This window comes from Heterocephalus glaber, unplaced genomic scaffold, assembly GCF_053883595.1.
Source record: "Heterocephalus glaber isolate CG9 unplaced genomic scaffold, H.glaber_assembly_v1.0 deba00001481, whole genome shotgun sequence".
NCBI classification, from domain to species: Eukaryota; Metazoa; Chordata; class Mammalia; order Rodentia; family Bathyergidae; genus Heterocephalus; species Heterocephalus glaber.
The window spans coordinates 31,587,393-31,608,319 of record NW_028258317.1 but is presented as its reverse complement, the minus strand read 5'-3'; the positions used below and the strand labels follow the sequence as shown (position 1 = coordinate 31,608,319).

Here is a 20,927-nt window from a genome sequence, read left to right as displayed (position 1 = left end):
ACCTGTTATTTCTCTTAGTGTCACAGCACCTAGTACAACCATGCTACAGAAGACGTTCAATAAAAAATTATTTAAAGCAAGTTGTACACCTCCTGTCCAGACTACCTAAATTAAATTGTCTTATTTCTTGTAATATTTCAAAATACAGTGGACCCTCAAGTTATGACCAGCCTGACATACAAACAATTTGGGTTATGACAAAAATTTAGTTTTAATGTATGACCAGAGTCTTGAGTTACGACCTGAATAGCGGCCACTTGTGCTTCCAGGTGGTCTGAGATACAGATTTAACTCTTAAAGAGTTCTGGAAGGAACATTACAACGTCCTTTCCTGTGTGGGGTTAATTGAAAAATCCTGGGCCAGTGTCTCTCTAAGGACACTGAGATCTTCCTGTATACAGAGACTTTGAAGCCTATGTAGAGGAGCCTGAGCCTTCATTGACCAACTTGAGTTACAGCCAGCCCTTGCAAATGAATTGAGTTCATAAGTCAAGGGTCCACTGTGTATTAGAGATTCTTTTATAATTCTATAAATGTGTTATTTCATCTTTAAAATGAGAATTATGAAAGAACTCACCTCATTAAATTCAATACATGGGGTAAATGGAGTAATCTAGAGTGTAATATTGAATTTATAGTCATTGTTCAAAAGTTGCATGTTATGAAAATTATAGTTTTTCTTACTCATTTTATTCATTCCACAGTTATTTGCTACCTTATGTTCCAGTGCTAGTCTGTTTAGCTAGATAGACATATTCCTTGCCCATATGGCGCTATCATCATCATTTATTCCACAAGCACAGGAGAAACATTAACTGTTATCTGTGTTTGTGTGTCTGTTTAAAACTACATTTTGATGCAGAAAGGAGATAGAGAATAGTGCTCTTCAGTAGAAATAAAATACAAGCTACATTGATAGGTTTAAATTCCTGGTAGCTAACTAAAATCAATGTTAATCTTGTTTTATTTAACGCAGTATATCTGAAATATTTCAATAAGTAACCAAAATAAAAGTTACTGAGTGCCAGGGATTTAGCTCAGTGGTTCTGCCGCCTACCTCACAAGCGCAAGGACCCAAGTTCGATCCCTGGTACCAAAAAAAAAAAAGTTACTGAAATATATTTTTTGTATGTGTTCCAACCCTTCCAAATTTGATGTGTATTTGACCCCTATAGCACATCACATTTCAGTCTAGCTGCATTTTGAGTGTTCAATCCAATGCATACTAAAATAAAAGTGCACAAAGAGAGTAATAAACAGTACTTAAAGTATTCTTTGCCTAGAAAAGGACAAACAACTCTATTATCCTTAAAAAATTATTTTTTCTGGCCGGGGATTTAGCTCAGTGGTTTTGCCGCCTGCTGCGCAAGCGCAAGGACCTGAGTTCGATCCCCGGTACCAAAAATAAATATTTTTAATGATCGTAAATATTTCAGTATGGAAATGTAGTTGAACCATGAGGTTCAAGAAAGAGGTACATCTAAAAGGTTCAGCAAACAGGAGGAAGGAATACCTTGAAAAATAAGCTGATCAGGAAGAATTGGAAGAAGCACCATCAGTTCCCTGGCATCAACTGTCATCTTAGGGCAGGAAATCTGCTCTCAGTCCCATTCCTCCACTGAGCCTTGCTTGCTTCATGGGCTGCATTACCTACGTGCTATGCTTCCTGTATCTCTTGGCTATTTTTTTCGTTTTTCTTTTTAGCTTTTTGTTAGTGCATGTTTGTAGTAGATAGTGATTACCTTCCTCTGGCCATTTAAATTCCAGTTTAGTCCCATCACTTTCTGAAGTATTGTTGAAAGTAATTTTAGTAAAGTAACATTTTATTTTACTAAAGTAATGCTCTTTAAGTATATGTAAAGCATCTAAATGTGATATACATATATATCCTCATGTGTCTCCCTCATCCATGCAACCCCCCCCTCCCTGCCACGGGCACTGTGTTTTACATGTTCCTTTGCAATTTATATTTTTTACTCGTCAACATGTTATGATCATCTTTCTGTTTACACAGATCTAGTTTGTGGCCTTTGAAGACTCTTGTATTCCACAGTGTATTGACAGCTTAATATAGATAACTGTTTCTATATAGATAGAAATTTAGGTTGTTCCAGTTTTGTTGAGGTCTTTCTGGTCACCTCAGCCTTTTAGGACAGTGTCATCCAGTAGAACTTTCTACAGTTGTATAATGTTCTGTCATTTATCCTGTCTGATATAATAGCCACTGGTTACATTTGTTGTTGAACATTTGAAATTAGGCTAGTGTGACTGAGGAACAGTTTTAATTTTTCTTAATTTTTAATTACTTTAAATTCTAATTCAAATAGCCATATGTAGCTGTTGCCTTCTATATTAGGCAAGGAATCTAAAATTGTTCCGTTTTGAACAATGAAAAGCAATCACTATCTATATGGTCTGTTTAGTATTTTGCACTTATCAAAGACCATTGTAAATGTTACTTTCTTACTATATTTTAATTTCTGTACATAAGTATTCTCATTGTGTTTAATCTTCAAAGTTGTGTTTCACTTATTCAATCAGTAACAGTTGAGACAATTATGGGTTCCCTTAATTGTGGGTACTTGAAAGGAAGGGCTGTCTTAGTCATGTTATTAAAGCCTAACATAGTCCTGTGAGTTGACCTCAAAAATTTTTGATTTGGAATGTACAATTTATATGAGAATTTTCTATTATTGATATTAGACATATTCTAGAAGTTAGCCTCTTAAAAAATTTAGATACCATTTTATTTCCTTAACTGCTACTTTCTTTTAAAGCAAAATATAGAATGATACTGGGTCAGAGATTCCCAAGACTACATCCAGGTTTAGTAATTTTTTAGGCAGACATCTAGGACTCAGCATTAAATCATAATCATGGGCATGATTTATTGCAGTGAAAAGATAAAAGGAAAAATCTGTAGGAAAAGACTATGAACAAAACCTCAATAACATGGGAACTAGCACAAAGTATCAACAACTGGGATCTCATCTTATTAAAAAGCCTCTGCAATGCAAGAGAAACCACCAACAGAGCTAAGAGACAACCTACAATTTAGAAAAAAATTTTTAGCTGCTGTACCTCAGACAAAGGACTACTATCTAGAATATATAAAGAACTGAAAAAAAAAATCAGACCCCCCCCAAATTTAAAGACCCAATTCAAAAATGGACATCTGAAATGAACTGACATTTCTCAGACAAAGAAGTAAAAGCAGCAAGTAAACATATGAGAAAATGTTCAACATCACTGGTCATTTGAGAGATACAGATGAAAACAACACTGAGATTTCATCTCACTCCAGAAAGAATGGCTGCTATCAAGAAATCAACCAATAACAAATGCTGTTGGGGGTGTGGGGAGAAAGGAACCCTTCTCCATTGTTGATAGGAGTGCAGACTGGTGCAACCACTGTGGAAATTGGTATGGAAATACCTCAAAGAACTAGGACTAGAGGTCCCATTTGACCCAGCTATTCCCCTGCTGAGTATCTTCCCAAAGATCTAAAAGACTCATACCACAGTAATATATGTGCACCCATGTTTATAGTGGCACAGTTTGTAATAGCTAAAGCTTGGGAACAGCCCAAGTGCCTATCAACTGGAAACTGGATAAAAAAGATGTGATTTTTTAATAAAATGGAGTACTACTCAGCCATAAAGAATGAGAAACTAGAGACATTTATAGCTAAATGGGATGCATATTGAGGCCATACTCTTAATTGAAATAAATAGGACACACGTGTAAATACCAAATAGTTTCTCTGGTGTGAGAAACTGAAAGTGTAAATAAGGATTAAAATAATTAAAACAAATAACTGATAATTTGAAATAGGAAGAAAAGGTCCAAAGAGGTAGGGGAAGTGGAAGGGGAAGGGGAAAGGAAAGAAGAGAAAGGAAAAATTATGAGAAAAGGAAAAAACGGAAACAAAGTCTTTGTAAATAGGGAAGAGTGGACAGGGGATGGGGAAAAAATAAGAACCAAGATACATCATGTACAGGTGCAAGTACCCAGTGATAAATTGTAAATATACCTAAAATGTATCAATAAAAGAATTTAAGGAAGAAAAGAAAAGAAAAGAAAATTCAGCAAGGGAAAAGGTTCATAGGACCAAGTCCAGAGGAAATGAAGCATAAACTTCCAAGAATCTTCTCCAGTAGAGTCACACAAAATGCACTTAATTCCTCCAGTATTGAAGTGTGGCAATACACATGAAGTGCTTTCTAGTAGGGAATATCATCACAGAGACTCAGTACCTAAGCTTTTTATTGGGGGCTGGTCAGTGTAGGCACAGTATTATGTACACAGTAATTGTGCAATGTAGGGGTACTTTTATGAGCCAAAGGGTGGTGGGAACTTTCCCAAATTCCAGTTTTCAACACCCCATCAAAAGGCTAATTGTGCAAGCAGGTCTTCCTATAGATGGCAGTCTCAAGCCTGCATAACTCTTTTCTGCACAAATGTTAACTTATTAATTTGATTAATTTTGGTTATATTTTATATTTTTAAATAGGTATGAGCTCAATCCTTGTAATTTTTTCTCCTCCATTTTGAAATTTCAGTATATGCATTAAATATTTCCTAAGTGTGTGATTGTTATTCTCTTTACTCACTACCTATGGTTACAGAAAATCTGGTGCCTTTTGGAGCAGCCTACTCTTAGCTTCTAAAATTTCTTTTAAAAATTCCTTTCCTTAAAAAAAAAATATTCCTTTCCCTTATTAAATTTAAATATGCCTTTTAATTTGGGCCTTTGGTATTACATAAAACAAACCTGGTTTTGTGTTTTGTATTTTAGTCTTAAATGTTTGATGATATCTGTTGTCAGTCTCTTATTCTGTAGTATAGAAACAATTTTTTCATGTTTCTCTTTGCCCTTTTTTTGTGATTATAGGAAAAAATTTCACTTGCAGTGTGTTTTTTTTTCCCTGGAACATGTTTTGCATATTTATTTTAATGTGGAAATTTTTATTTTCTCTTACCTTTTAAACTTGATTTACTTCTACATAAGGTAGTGAACACATGCTATTTCATGTATCAGTGTACATATATCTGGGAAACTCTGTCTCCTAATTATATATGGCGAATACCAGATTAGAAGGTTTTTAACATTTTGTTGTGAAAAATTGGAAGCATATTCAAAAGTGGGTAGAATAACATAATAAACCTTATATACACATCCCTTGTGCTCACCAATTATAATTACTTAACCAGGATGTATTATATGTAGTTCTACTTCCGCAGTCCCTAATCTGAGATGTTATTTTGAAGCACATACCAGACAAGAGTTTAAAAAAGAAGTTTGAAGATTTTCTCTTCAGAAACAACCTTTTACTCTCCTGGAACTATGTATCTTTTACTATATTCTTATAATTAAAAAATATCTTAGTAACATACAAGAAAATTCTCTTATAATTTGTAGTTATAATAAGTTTAAATATTTTGAAAGTTCCTATTTGCTTTTTTCTTTATGTTTTAGATTTATATGGTTTCCATGTTATTATTTTTGTTTGTTAAATTCTTTTATTGGTATATTTTAGGTATAGAACACAATTACAATTCTCATTGGGAATTGTACCTTTTCCTAATGCATCTTGGTTCTTATTTTTTCCCCATTCCTAGCACACCCTTCCCTAATTACAAAGACTTTATTTCCATTTTTTCCATTTCTCAGCATTTTTCCTTTCCCTTCTTTCCTTTCCCCTGCCTCTCCCACTACCCCTACCCCTTTGGACCTTTTCTTCCTATTTTGCATTATCGATTATTCATTCTAATCATTGGTACATTGTAGGTATACAATATAATGACATTCATCATTGGAAATTTGCACCTTTACATAATCTCTCTTGGTTCTTATTTTTCACCCTTGCCCAGCCCTCCCTTCAACCCCTCCATTCCTCCCTATTTACAAAGATTTTGTTCCTATTTTTCCATTTTCTCATATTAATCCCATTCCCTTCTATCCTTTCCCCTAGCCTTCCCACTTCCTTCCCCTTTGCCCCTTTTCTTCCTATGTCACATTACCTATTATACATTTTAGTCCTTATTTACACTTTCAGTTTCTCACACCAGAGAAACTATTTGGTATTTATACATGTGTGTCCTATTTATTTCACTTAAGAGTATCGCCTCAGTGTGCATCCAGGTTTCCATGTTATTTGAGAGAGAGGAAAAACTTTGTATTATGTCAGTTTTACAATCTTTTTTGAATATCAAATCAGCGGTTGAAAATTATGCGTATGTATGTTTTTATTTTAATTGCTAAAATTGTGAGTGCTGAAATGTGGCAGGCTTTGATTTAGATTGACTGGGTATAGAATTCTAGGTTTTGAACCATTTTCCTTCAAAATTTTGTTTGCTGGGCTGGGGATTTAGTTCAGTGTTGCTGTGCCTGCCTGGCAAGTGCAAGGTCCTCAGTTTGATCCCAGGCACTAGGAGGGGGGCGGGTCGGGGATTGTTTACTTTCTTCCATTTCTCCTGTAGCTTCTAGAGTTATAGTAGAGAAATCCAAAGTTATTTTGACTCATGAATTCCTGAGTACATGTTTATGTGAATCTAATTTTTGTTTTTATTTTTTCTCTCTGGAAGCTTATAGGACATTCTCTTTGTCCTTGTTACTTTATAATTTTATGATTCTGCATCTTGATGTGAATCTATTTTCATCTGCTGTGCTAGATAATCAATGGCTCTTAAAATCTTAAAATTCAGGTCCCTAAATTCTAGGGATTTTTAAATTTTGTCATTGCTGTCTTTCCCTCTCCTGACCTCATTATTGCTTTCTAGATCTTCTGTCATTTGGACCCTCAAGTCCTATATAGTTTTTCTGTTTTTCTTTACTTCCCCTATTTACTTCTCTCAACTTGTTTTACTCCTCTTTTTGGAGATTTGCTAAGTTTTATCTTTCAGTAATAATGAATTTTTTCATTTTCTCAGTGTTCTTTAAAAAATAACATCCATACTTATTGCTATAGTTTGAAGCTAGACTGTACTCCCACAGTGTCCTATGTGTTGAGTGCTTGATCACCATCTTCTGGCACTACAGAGAGGTGGTGGAACCCTTAGGGTGTGTGTGGCTGGTTTGAAGTAAGTTAGGTCATCAGAGGCATGCTCTTAAATGAGATAGTGGGACCTCAGGCCCCTCTCCCTGTCTCTTTTTCTGGTTCCTCAATTCCATGAGATAAACAGGCCTCCACCACATGTTTCCACCACGATATCCTGTGTTGGCACAGGCCCAGGTGACCATGGACTAAAACCTCTGAAACCATAAGCCAAAATAAAAATTTTCTCCTTATAAATTGATTAGCTCAGGTATTATGTCACAAAAACCAAAAGATGCTGAAGATACTTAGTAGTCTTTTATTGTTTTACAGCTAAATATTTCTTACCTGTCTAAAGCATGTAAACATTTACTTAATATGTCTTCTAAATTTTTAAACATTTCTTCTTTAGCAGCTGGGGATTTAGCTCAGTGGTTCCAGCGCCTACCTTGCAAGCATAAGGTCCTGAGTTCGATCTCCGGTACCAAAAAAAAAATTTCTTCTTTACATGTACTTCCTGACTCCATCTAGAATTATTTTTCTGCATAAGAATATGTTAGAATTACCCTTTCCTTTTACCTAATCAGATTTTCTAACGACATTCATTGATTAATCTGTTTTCCCTCAGTTGGTTTGCACTGTCTGCTTCTATCATGGATATCAGTGTCTCTTACTAATGTTTATTTCATTTCTCTAGTCTGATGATTTTCCTTGAGGCAGAAGATTATGCAAGATAAAAGCTTGCTAAATCTGTTTTCTGTCATTCCTTAACAATATACTATATTGTGTACTCCAAGCAATAGAATTGGCCTTCATTATTATTCACTGTGTTAAAAAAATTTAGATCAATGCTTTTTCATTTTTCTGTCCTTTTTCACTAGTGTTACTTCATTCTGCATATCAGTGTTGGTTAATATAACATTCTAATCAAGTCATTTGTTTATCATTAGTCATGTAAACTGTGTCAGATATGATTAAAATGTACTATAAATATTTAAATTTTAGAAGAATTATAATAAAAGATACATTGCCATTGCTCCCTCTCAGAATATTCTCCCTCACTTCAAACACACTTATCCCGTCACTCCTGCCCCTCTCTGAAGCAGCTCTGGAGCCCTCTTCATGTGTGTCTTTAGTTAGGCTGTTGTGATTGCATTACAGTCTTGAGTCAATTCAAATAGTTTACCCTTCATGGTCATTTTTACTTTGAGAAAGTTCCAAAAGTCTCACGGTGCAAGATCTGGTTAATAAGGTGGATGAGGACACACTGTAATGTGACAAGGACAATGGTGTAAGTGTATCTGGAAACAGGGTCGGGTGCTTTGAGAGAGATTAATGATTGTATGGTTTTTAGTGTAATATAATTTTTTAAAACAATTTATTCATGTATTTTCTGATCACGCTTCTAATGATTAATCTTTCATTTGTGCCTAAATTAGGACCATATAAAAGGTCCATGCATTTTATACCTTCATGGTATGAGATGTGTACACTTAAAGTTGCACAGTTTTTGTCCTTAAAGAAGAAAAGTGAGGCTTTGAAGTCATACTTTATATTGAGTCAACTTGTGTTGGCCATGTATTTTTTCTTTCCCTTTTGTATGGATTGGTGTCACATTTACTATTGTCAGTCATATAGTTCTTCATATCCTAATAAATGATTTCATTGTTTTGGGTTCTTTGAGCAATTTTCTATTTTATTAAACTAAAAAACATTGAATTTTTCTAGTTTTATTACTTGATTGCTTACATAGATGAATAATATATTTAGTTACATCTCCGTGTTGGAGGGATTCACACACTTTCCAAATCTGATGCAAAATATCTCATCAGCCACAGACTCAGTAGTAGAACTTGAACCAAATTGAGATGGAAAAGCACATATTATACATCACCTATAGGACACTGACATTTTTGGCTTTTTTATTGTTTATTTATTTGTTTTGGTTTATTTGAGACAAGGTCTTGTTATTAGTCCAGGTTTGTAAGTTGTTTGAATTCTTTTTTCCTTTTTTTTTTTTTTTGGTACTGGGGATTGGTACTGGGGATTGAACTCAGGTCCTTGCACTTGCGCAGCAGGCAACGAAACCACTGAGCTAAATCCCCGGCCCCGTTTTTCCCTTTTTGATGAAGACATTTACTGCTACAAGTTCCTGTCTTAGGTCTCCTTTTGCTGCATTCTGTAAGTTTTGTTAAGTTGTGTTTTTAGTTATCTAAGGATAGTTTATAATTTCCTTCTTGATTTGTTCCTTGACACATTTGTTGTTCCAAGAATCTTTTTGTCTAATTTCCACATATGTTTGAGTTTTGAGTTTTCTGTTAAGATTTCTACTTTCATTCTGTTGTGTTGAAAATGATACTTGGTAAGATTTTGTCTCTTAAATTTGTTAAACTTGTTTTGTGACCTAACATGTGATCTATCCTGGAATGTTCCATGTGTACTTGAGAGAAACATGTATTGTACTGCTATTAGGTAGCTGTTATTCTGTGTGTGTATATATATGTGTGTGTGAGTATTTTTTATTTTATTTTTTTGGTTTTTTGGTTTTTTGAGGCAGGGTCTTCCTTTGTAGTTCAGGCTGGCCCTGAACTCACTATGTAGCCCAGGCTGACCTTGAACTCAGGACAATCTTCCTGTCTCAGCCTCCTGAGTGCTGGGATTACAGGTGTGCACTACCATGCTTGGCTATTCTATATATTTTGGACCATTTGTTTTTTTATGTTGTTCAAGTCCTGTTTCCTTATTAAACTTCTGTCTGGATATTCTATCCATTTTTGAAAATGGGGTATTGAAATTTACTATTGTGTTGCTGTTAGTGTTTGCTTTATTTATTTGTGTGCTCTGATGTATATGTGTGTGTACATATATATGCATATGTCTATGTAATTGTTGTATATTTCCAAGGAGTTGACCCTTTCTATCATTGTTCTTTGTCTCTTGTTACAGTTTTGACTTAATGTGTATTATCTGAGATAAGTATGGTCATGCCTGTGCTCATACCTCTTTTTTTTTTGTTTGTGTGGATTTGGTACATGGACATAATATATCTTAATTCTTTTCACATCCCATTTCTCTACTCTTCCTTCTCTATCTCTTGGGCTCCTTCCATTTTGCAAAAGATCTATCTCCCTGTATCCTGTTATCTTTTATTTTGCTCTTTGATTTACTTATACTTTGTTTCTCACATAAGAGAAACAATATGATACTTAAGCTGTGTGTCTGATTTACTTCTCTTAACATTATTGACTCAAGATGCTTTCGTTTTCCTACAAATGGCTCAAATTTATCCTTTATAGCAGAGTAGTAATTGTATAAATACCACGTTTTTTATTAATTTATTTGCTACTGGATGATTTTGTATATTTTATTTATTCTTTCAAATAACCAGCTCTTAGATACTTTGATTCTTTGCATTATTTTGTAGTCTCAATTTTGTTAATTTTTCCTCTGATCTTTATAAATTTCTTCCTTGCACTTGGTTTGGGTTTGGATTGTTTTTGCATTTCTGTTATCTTGAGGAGAATCAGTAGGTCATTTATTTGAGGTTATTGTTTTTCTAATGTAAGCATTCATGGCAATAAACTTCTCTCTTAGCACTGCTTTTATTTTGTCACATAGGTTTTGGTATTTTGTACTGGCATTATTATTTGATTCTTGCAGTTGTTTAATTTTTTTCCTGTCCCATTGAATGTTCAGGAGTGTGTCATTTAATGTCCATGTGTTTGTAAAATATCTGTGGTTCCTTTTGGGATTTAGTATACATGGGATGATTTTGAATTTTTTGTGTTTATTAAAGCAGGTGTTCAGCTAGTATGTGGTCTATTTTAGAGAAAGTTCTATGTGATGCTAAGAAGAATGTGTATTGTATCATAGTGTAGGATGCTCTGTGATATCTGTTGAAGTCCATTTGCTCAAAGGTGTGGTTCATCTCTGATATTTCTTTAATTGTTTATTTGTGAAAGTTGGTACTGATCATCTACTATGATTGTATTGGTGTTTATTAGATCTTTTATGTCTGGTGGGATTTGTGGTATGAAGTTAGTGCACCTATATTTGATGCATATATATGCATATTTTGGTGTATAATTGTTACTTGTTCCTATTGAATTGTTCCCTTAACTAATGAGTAGTGACCTCCTTTACCTCTTCTGATCAGTTTTAGTGTTTTTGTCTTTTTTTCCCCCCCTCAGAATGAAATTGTTGTTCCTGCTTACTTTTGGGATCTTGGTGCACTGAATATTTTTCTCCATCCTTTGACTTTTTAGTCTATCAATTTCTTTTGGGATTGGATGAGTCTCTTCAGTGCAGCAGACTGTTGAGTTTTGTTTTTTGATCCAGTCTGCTAATCTGTGTCTTTCATTTGGGGAATTGAAGCCATTTGTATTGAGAGTTGTTACTGGATAGCTTTGACCTATTGTAATTCCTTTTTTTTTCTCCCTTGTTGACTCCTTGGTTTTCTTTTTTGTTTTACTACTCACCTTGCATATTGTATTCATTGTGTCCAAATTTTTAGCTTTGTTGTCTCTGTCCAGGATATTCATGAGTATTTTTTTGAGTGATGTTTTGGTGTTCATGTACCTCTTAAGCTGTTTTTTGTCACAGAGTGTCCTTATTTCTCCATCAATCTTTAAAGATAATTTTGCAGGATGTATTAGTCTGGGTTGGAAGTTGTTTTCTTTTAGAAATTGAAACACTTCATTCTCTTGGCCTTTAAAAAATTTGTTGAAAAGTCTGCTGTAATCCTTCTTGGTTTCGCTTTAGAAGTAATCATTTGCTTTTTTTCTGATAGGTTTTAAGATTCTTTTGATTGAACTTCTGGGATTTTGATTATGATGTATTGCGAAGAACTTTTTTTTTCATTGTTGTTGTTGTTGTTGTTATTATTATTATTATTATTTTGGTACCAGGGATGGAACTCGGGCCTTTGTGCTTGCGAGGCAGGTAGTGGAACCACTGAGCTAAATCCCTAGCCCTTCAGTGTAATTATTTGGTACTCTATCTCCTGGATTTCTTCTTGGCACTTTTTAATGGAGTTTGATAAATTTGTCATTCATGTCTTGAACCATTTTGGTTAACTCGTAAAATTTTTTATTTGATTCTTTCCTAAGCAAATTGGTTAGTTTATTTGGTAGTTGTACTATGTTTTGTGTTATATCATCTTTGAGTTGGTTGAGTTTCTTTGCTTCATATTTAAGCATTTTGTGCAACTCAGCTATTTGGTGTTTAATTTTTTGTTTTTTATTTTCATTAGTGCCCCTTGGATCTGCTTTGGGAGAGTTGGGAATCTTTGGAGGCCTTTTGATGCCTTGCTTTTTCATATTTGTGTGTGTGTGTGTTTGTACTGAGAGTTGAGATCAAATGAAGAGAATTTGTTGTTGGTATATAGATCTCTTTTTACATGTTCTGTTTTCCAGTGCTATATTCTTGGTTTTATTTGTTAAGTATTGTTTGCCATTTCAACCTATTCATTTTAATTGATTTTGACCCTGTCACTGTGTTTTAAAGAGAGTATTTCTATAGGTCCTAACACTGTTGACAAGTCAAACCATATATCAATCTTTTTTTTTTTTTGGTACTGGTGATCGAACTCGGGACCTTGCACTTATGAGGCAGGTGGCAGCAACACTGAGCTAAATCCTCATCCCCTGTATATCAATCTTAAACACTAAAACTTGTTTCGATAATTTCTTCCTTTTTCCAATACCCTTACAATACTGCTATTTGTGATTCTTCTGTGATGTGGAGAGTGGTGGAGGAGAGGAAGAGAAAAGACAGTGGGTATATCAGTGGGAAGAGAGGGGAGGTAAGAGAAATGTCACGAGGTAGAAAATAGGAGTTTAGACTCCGTTGGGATTATTTTTATAGCTGGGGTAAAGGACTAGCATTGAGAGACTTTTAGATTATATTTGTGTAGACATGCAGATGAGTGCGAGTATATTTACAGGCCAAGGGAGACTGTCAGGTTTTCCGAACTTGATATATTTGTACGTAGTCTTGCTTGGATCCTACTGTAAGCACAGTTTTCTTAAGGATTACCCTGACATGCTCCTGAATGATACTGTTTGAATTGTAGAGAATTCTTATTCTCTAGTGTACTTATTCTGGCATATATACATGCTGTTAGATAGGCAGAGAGGTAGAGGGGGATGGCAAGGAGGTGAGAGAATGAGGAAAAGAGGCAAAAAAAGAAGAGGGAGTAAAAAATAACACACACACACACACACACACACACACCCACACCCACAAAGTACCAAAAGAAGGAGTTGTTCAAAGCTAAAAACCTTTAAAAAGAACTTAAAATAACAAAACAATACCAATAAGGAAGCAAGAACTAAGTGGAAAAAAATACAAAGGAAAAACAAAAAAGAAAACCCCCAAGCTGATCTGAATAGACAAAGAAGCAAGGTAACTATAACTACAACACCCAAAATAAAAACAGAAATAAAAATAAAAACCTCCATACAATTTTTACTGCATTCACCCTGTATGCCGCTGAGTTACCTCCATACTGGAGTTGCCCTCTGGTTGTGAGAGCCCCTTCATTTCACCCTATCCCTGCCTGCTGGAAGCTGAGAGGCCTGTTCCTCCCCCCAGAACTTGTCCTGGGTCGAAGCTGTGCTCCAGGAGTGACCCATTGCAGCCTTTGTTGAGCTGATTGCCTTAATCTATTTGGCAGGGAAACATCTTGGACATATTGTGTGTTTCCCCCACAGTCTTTCATTTCCTAGTGTATGGCCAGAAAGCCACCACCCCAGGTGTTATTCACCATCCTTCTGGCTTCAGAGTTCATCTGCCCCAGCCCTGCTCCTGGAACCTATTGCCACCCTGAAGCTTAGCAGAAGGCCCCTTTTGCCAGCGTGGGGCATTTTTCAGGACTTTATGTTGTCTGAACATGTCTGCTTTCTGTTTTCCTCTCCTTGGAGCTATCTTTATAATTATAGTTATTTATATTTTTGTCTTTTAATTCATATGCCAGAATTAAGAGATTTATGAACCATATTACAGTATTTCAGGATTTTGAATTTATTTATATATTTACCTTTACAAGCAAAGTTTATATTTTCTTTTGCCTTTGTGTTGCTGTCTAGTATCCTCTTTTTCACCGAATGGGTTCCCCTTATTATTATTAGAAGGTTGGTCTATGGGTGGTAAATTCTCTCTCTCTTATCTGGAAATATCTTTATTTGTCCATTTTCAAAAGACAGTTTTGCAGGATACAGTATTCTTCATTGGCAGTTTTTTAAATGTATTACTTTGAGTATATTATCCCACTTCCTTCTGACTTGCAAAATTTCTGCTGAGAAATATGCTGATAGTCTTACGGGAATGCCTGTGACAGTACCATCATTCCAAGTCAATTTCTTCATGAAGAACTTCTTCATGAAGGACTCTTTTTGAATGCAAAAAGAGAAAACATTGACTATATGGAGACTGATCTCAGCCAGTGGAGAGTAGAAGTTTCAAGAGCTGGTAGTGATATCTCAAGTAAATAAACACATATATATCTTATTTCATTAGGAATCTGTCAGTCCACTATAACTTATGTAAAAAAAGTTTTTCACAGGTAGAGATTCCTACATTTATGTTTTGCAGTAAAATAATCTGTTTCATTCTTTCCTTTTAACTGGGCACTTAATTTGGACTATTGTGTCTCAAGAACTGTTAAGACTAGGATTATTTCCTATAAAAATTTCAAGTTAAGTACCTTGCTCAAAGTAGAGATTCAGTAAATGATTTTGGATATAATTTTTAAAGTGGTCTTATTAAGGTAGAATTCACACACCATATAATTTACCCATTCAAAATGTACAATTCAATAGCTTTAGTATATTTACAATTGTACAAATATAACTGCAATCAATTTGTATAAATTCTCACTTTCAGTAGAAATCCATACTCATTAGCAATCTCTCCCTGTTTCCCTCTCCTTGACTCCTCTTTCTTCTACGAAGTCTTAGGCAACTACTAACGTATTTTCTTTCTATACAGATTTGCCTATTCTGGGCATTTCACTTACATATGTAAAATCATACAACATGTGATCTATTGTGATTTTTTTTTTGGTACTGGGGATCAAACTCAGGACCTTTTGCTTGCGAGGCAGGTAGCATAACCACTGAACTAAATCCCTGGCTCCTATTGTGATTTTTTGAAAAAGCCTAATGTGTTAGTGTTTCATTGCTTTTTATGACTGAGTAATATTCTATTGTTTTACTACATTTTATTTATCCACTTACCAGATGATAAGCATTTGGATTGTTTCTACTTTTGCCTAATGTGAATAATGTGGCCATGTATATTCATTTATAAGTTTTTCGTTGGCCTTTATTTTGTTTTCTCTTGGTTAGACACCTAGGAGTAAAATTGCTAGTATGTTAATTCTGTTTAACCATTTGAGGAAATACCTAACTGACTTCAGATGGGCTGTTTTCCAGAGAGACTCCTTTACATTCCTACCAGCAGGAGATGAGAGTTCCAGTTTCTTCATATGCTTGACATTTATTATTGTCTTTCATTTTAATTATAGCTTTCCCCTTGAGTGTGAAATAGTATCTTCTGTGGTTTTTGTTTGTATTATATTATGGCTGATGATGTTAACCATACATTCCAGTTTATACTGGCCACTTTAAAAAAAAATGTTTTTGGAGAAAGGTATATTTAGATCCTTCACCCCTTTTAATTGGGTTGTCTTTTCACTACTGAGTTGTAAGAATTTTTTCTATATTCTGGATACAGTCCCTTATTGCATATATGGTTTGCAAATATCTCTCCCCTCCATTTTGTAGTTTGTCTTTTCACTATCTTTATGTTATCCTTTGAAGGACAAATGTTTTTAATTCAATTAAATCCATTTTCTCTTTGGTGCTTTGGTGCTTGTGCACCAAAGAAAGCTTTACCTGACTCAGCATTATAAATGTTCTTAAAGAACTTTACAGCTTTAGCTCTTACATTTAGGTCTAAAATCCATTTTGAGTTAATTTTCACATGTGATGTGACACAGGGGTCCAGTTTCATTCCTTTGCAAGTAGATATCCAGTTAGTAGAATTCAGCACTATTTGTCAGAGACGTTTTTTTCTTCGTATCTTTGTTGAAAGTTGATTATAAATGTAAACATTTATATCTCGACTCTGAATTCAATTCTATTTACCTATATTTCTACTGTTATACCAGACCCTACTGTTTTATGGTAGCTTTGTAATAAATTTGGAACTAGAATTTCAGTCTTCAAACTTTGCTTTTGCTATTCAAGATTGTTTTGGCTATTCAGTCTGTCTTGCTTTTACATATGAATTTTTGCAACTGTCTTTCAGTTTTTTACAGGGAAGCTAACTGGAATTTTGCTTGCGAACTGTGTTGAATTTGTCGATCAAGTTTGAAAATATTGCCATCTTAATATTAAGCTTTGTCATCCACGAATAACTTATTTTTCCTGTTTTACTGTGTTATGCAGAGAGATTGAAATAAAGGAGAATTTTTATCCTTAACATTCCTCTTTATAGTACACTGATTTTGATTATTGGAGTAACCTAGTTGATTATAGTATTTCACTATGTGAAATTATTTTATTGTTTACACAGCTAACGTGATGACACTTAGAATTATATATTTTGGGATAGGATATATGCTAAGTTTTGTATTGCTCTGAGTTAATATCATATTTGTTTAAGAAAAGTTCTTTTTAATTGGTGTTTGGAAGCTAATTGTAAAAGGTAAAATATTAGTGATACTATAAAATTCCAATTGGGCCAAGGATTTAGCTCAGTGGCACCGCACCTGCCTCACAATCGAAACGTCTTAAGGTCAGTCCCTGGTAGCACCAAAAAAAATCCAATTAAAAACAAATAACTGATATTTTTAAGTCTAATTCATTAATTGTCATATTATTTCGTTCAGGAAAAAGAAAGCAAACATTGGTTTACAGTTTGCCTTCTTTTAGAACAAAGCATAATGAACATATTCTTTAAATTCATCTTAGGTGCCAAATCTGATTCCAGTTTTAATGTTCAAATTGGGAAGACCACTGGAACCTGTATTATACAATGATATACTATATACTTTACCTGTGCTTGGTGTTCACAAGGTTAGTGTATTAACCATTTAACTTTTGTACATGTTTGTGCAGGGGTGAGACTCAAGTAGTACATTGAATTCTGTTTTGTATTATGACATTTTAAGCTCTGGAGTTTGCCATGATCACTACTTCCCCTGTCTGGCCGTGTTTTTTAGGAGGTAATGTCTAAAGGCAAAAGTATTTATTATAATATTTAAGAAATAATTCCTTTTAAATCATATAATATCCAGAGTTCCATATTGACCATTCTGAGATCAGGTCCTATGCCCCCAGAATCACTAGCTAGCACCTACCAAATTATCACCCATCATTTTAGAAGAGGGTAATATTTCAGTAAGCTTCCATTCCAGTCTATATCAGTAAGATGTTTAAAAATGCTTTTGGCAACCTTGAGATTGGCTACATTTACATTTATGAAACCAGTTTCTTTAACATTTTCTTAGGTGTGTATTGGACAGATTCTGCGAGTAATCCAACTGCTTGGAAGCACCCCTCAACTGAGAGCTGTCACTTTGCGCCTGTTGACATCTTTGTGGGAAAAGCAGGTAAACTTACACATTGTATGCATATTAATCATGTTTCTTTTACAGAAGACAGCTTTCATGTATGATAGTACTTTGATTTAATGGTATAAATGAATACATTAATGATTGCATTGAGAAATTATGATTTATTCTGATGTAAAATTTATTGTGGTCTAAAATTCAACCATTTGTGATTAGGTCTTAGAAAAATTGAAAATGTAAAATAATCTTATTTCCTTATTTCTAAAATTTATCTTTAGTTTTGTGAGAAAGAGAAATACGGTTGTGGTTGGATCCTTTGTAATTAGGATGAGATTTAGCCACTTTCTTCTTGTTTTATGAGATGAACAACAGTACAGCAATATGTAAGAAAATCCTCAGTAATCACAACAGCATTCTTCTCTGCTGATCAGCAGAAATACATTATAATTTCCAATGCAAATGTAAGATTTAGAAATAAAAGTTCTGCATAAAAGCAGATAATAATTATTCACCTGAAGTTGGGAAATTCCCTTTTTTGTGAAATTGCCTCGTTAGGATCGTGTGTATCCTGAGCTGCAGCGATTCATAGCCATGTCTGATATGCCTTCTCTCAGTGTGGGCAAAGAGCTCCAGTGGGAGAAACTGATTGCAAAAGCGGCATCAATCAGAGACATATGCAAGCAAAGGTGAGATGTGCTTATTCTTGAGGATGTATATTGTGATATATTTTTTTGCTTAATTTTTTATTGCATGGAGGAATAAATTATTTTTCAATTCACATTTCTGATGGTAAAATTAGGTGCTATTGGTAAGAAACTTTGAGAAGCAAGTATGCCTTTCCTTTCAGGTCTAGTCTTACTTCAGTTCAAAAGATAGTTATATATTTTTGTAGATAATTTACTATTATGGTAAACATGTGATACCATGTTTTTTATTTTTCTGTATATAAATTCTTGAAAACTAAGCACAGTCATAAACTATTCTTATATTTCTCTAAGGTATGCATGGTTCTTATTAGTAGCTTTACTAGGCAATGACTTATTTGTGATTCACTGTATGGAATTATTAAGAATTATAACAAGGATGGAAATGGTGTTGAATTTCCTTCTATTTTATGCCTTTAGGAAAACATGAAGATATATAGGAACTAGCTGTGCTGTTCAAGATTATGGTTTAAATAAGGTGGAGAATATAAGACCGAAATAGCACAAGCATAGCTCTACCTTTCCAAAGTTTGTTTTTCCTTATATGGGTGAAGTAGAAATATTTACTGAGGAAATAGGTTGGATGCATCTAAAGTAACTTTCAGTCTTGCGGCATCACATGTTAATCAGGCCTCTGCATTGCAGAATTCCAGGAGCATTCCCACTATGTCACTGGCCACAGTGCAGATGGTGCTTCTTGAGGTGGTGCGGTGGGGTGGCCCAGAGGCTCACAACATAGATGTTTGCATTTTGTGTAACATCTTGGACCAAAATATACAGGTGCATAACCATGATCCAAGAGTTTGGATTTTATTGAGGACTGCATGGAGAAAGCTTCAGTGTTGAGTTTCTGGGATCTTGACTATTACATGTCTAGGTGTAGATTTTTTTTTTATCATGGCTGGGTGGAGTTCTATATGCCTCACTTTTCTGTGTGTCCAATTCTCCACCTCTGTCTGGGAAGTTTTCTACTATTACTTCTGTGAACAGTTTTTTTATGTCTATTGTACTTTCTCCTGTTTTTTCGTGGACTCCTATCAGTCTTACGTTATTCTTCTTTGCATCATCTAGCAGCTGTTGGATTGATTTCTCATGGCCCCTTACTATCTTTAAGAAATCTCTGTTTTCATGGTCCTTAACCGTGATCCTGTTTTCTATATCTGATAGTCTGTCTTTAGATTCTCTTAGTCTGCTCTGCATGCTTTCAATGGAGTTTTTAATCTCCTGAATATCTGTTTGAATCTGTTTCATAGATTCCATTTCTTTCTTATGTTGGGCGATCATGGTTTCCATTTCTTTCTTATGCTGGGCATTCATGGCTTCCAGCATTTTTCTGATCTCATCTATTTTCTCATCTGTTTCTGCTCTAGAGCCTCTAATCATGTCTTTCACTCAACTCACCATCTCTGTATTTATCTGGGAGATTATTATCTCCTTTGAATTTTTCTAGAGCCTCATGCATCTGCTTTGTTACTTCCTGTGCTATCAGTTCAGGGTGTCCAGGTGGTTGATTATTAGACTTTTCTACCTCATTTCCCCCAGAATTTCCTTTTTGTGGTGTGGAAGCCTGTGTCTGTGCCTTGCTTAAATGACTTCTCATTTTTGTTTTTGGTACTGTCCTTGGTTTAATTCCTGGGTTGATATTTCAAAATTGCTTAATGCAGGTATCTTTGTTGCTTGTGTTTAAAACACTTGTGGAATGATTGCTTTTCAGAAGTGTTTTCCAGATATGGCTTGTGTTTAGGTTTTGAGGCTCTAATGACTCTGAGGCTATTTTATTTTCCTTATACCAGGAAGGAAAACTGATTAGATCAATCACAACATGTTAGACCAAATGATACAGTCAGCAATACCATAGCATCAAGTGCAGCTTAGAAAATAACAATTTGTGGTAGTTATTAATCTATCACATTTAACTATGTGAAGTAAAATCCCCTGTGCCTCTGTAGTGTAGGACCAGGTAGCAGAAGAGCTGGAGGGCGGTGGGGGGGAGTGGAACTGGGCCTTGCAGGCACCCGCGCTGCTAAGCGGAGTGCCGGTTGGGGGCGGGGCTCCAAGCCGCTCCTGGGACCTCATCATGGCATGGGCTGGAACCGGAACGCAGCCAAGGAGCTTCACGCTGCTTGGCCGACCCGCAGGAGAGAAGCCACTTCAGTGTTAACTGACATGCTTAACTGACATACTTGAGGCCGAGTTTACCACATGTTCGATATTAGTCAGTCTACTTACAACTTTTTCAGAGTTCCTTTTAGTTACTACCTCAGATGTGTGAAATTTTTCCAGTTTTGGAAAATTATTTTCATTTATGGACTGTGAAACAATGGAATCCTATCAAGCAGTTTCACAGTCTATGTAGTAGATTAACTAATGGTCAACTTTGAATGCCTGGTTGAATTGAATCAGCGTCGCTCTGGGTGTGGAAGACCCACTTGAGGATTGTTGCCAGTGGCAACAACTGGAGGGGAGAACTGGAGGGGAAGATCATTTGCTGTTGATTTTCTTGGAGAAGCTTGCTGCAGCTGGTTTTCCTAATGTGAACTTGGCTGTTCTCATCTGGGTCCTCACTGTTGCTGGGAATGGCCATTGTTCTTGTCAGGGGAGCTCTGG

The 20,927-nt window shown here is 35.1% G+C and overlaps 1 protein-coding gene across 22 annotated transcripts in view; it reads left to right on the top strand.

Annotated features, from left to right (window-relative positions):
- The window catches only part of Focad (focadhesin), a 357,541-nt gene that overhangs the window by 159,812 nt on the left and 176,802 nt on the right, over positions 1-20,927 (top strand). For 21 of the 22 annotated variants that reach the window (XM_087183409.1, XM_087183408.1, XM_087183411.1 and 18 more), the window contains 3 exons: positions 17,015-17,119; positions 17,554-17,655; positions 18,172-18,302. The exons of the other annotated variant lie outside the window; for it this stretch is intronic. In XM_087183409.1, the coding sequence (XP_087039535.1) occupies positions 17,015-17,119; positions 17,554-17,655; positions 18,172-18,302 (338 nt within the window). The remainder of the gene's footprint in view (positions 1-17,014; positions 17,120-17,553; positions 17,656-18,171; positions 18,303-20,927) is intronic. 22 annotated transcript variants of the gene reach the window in all.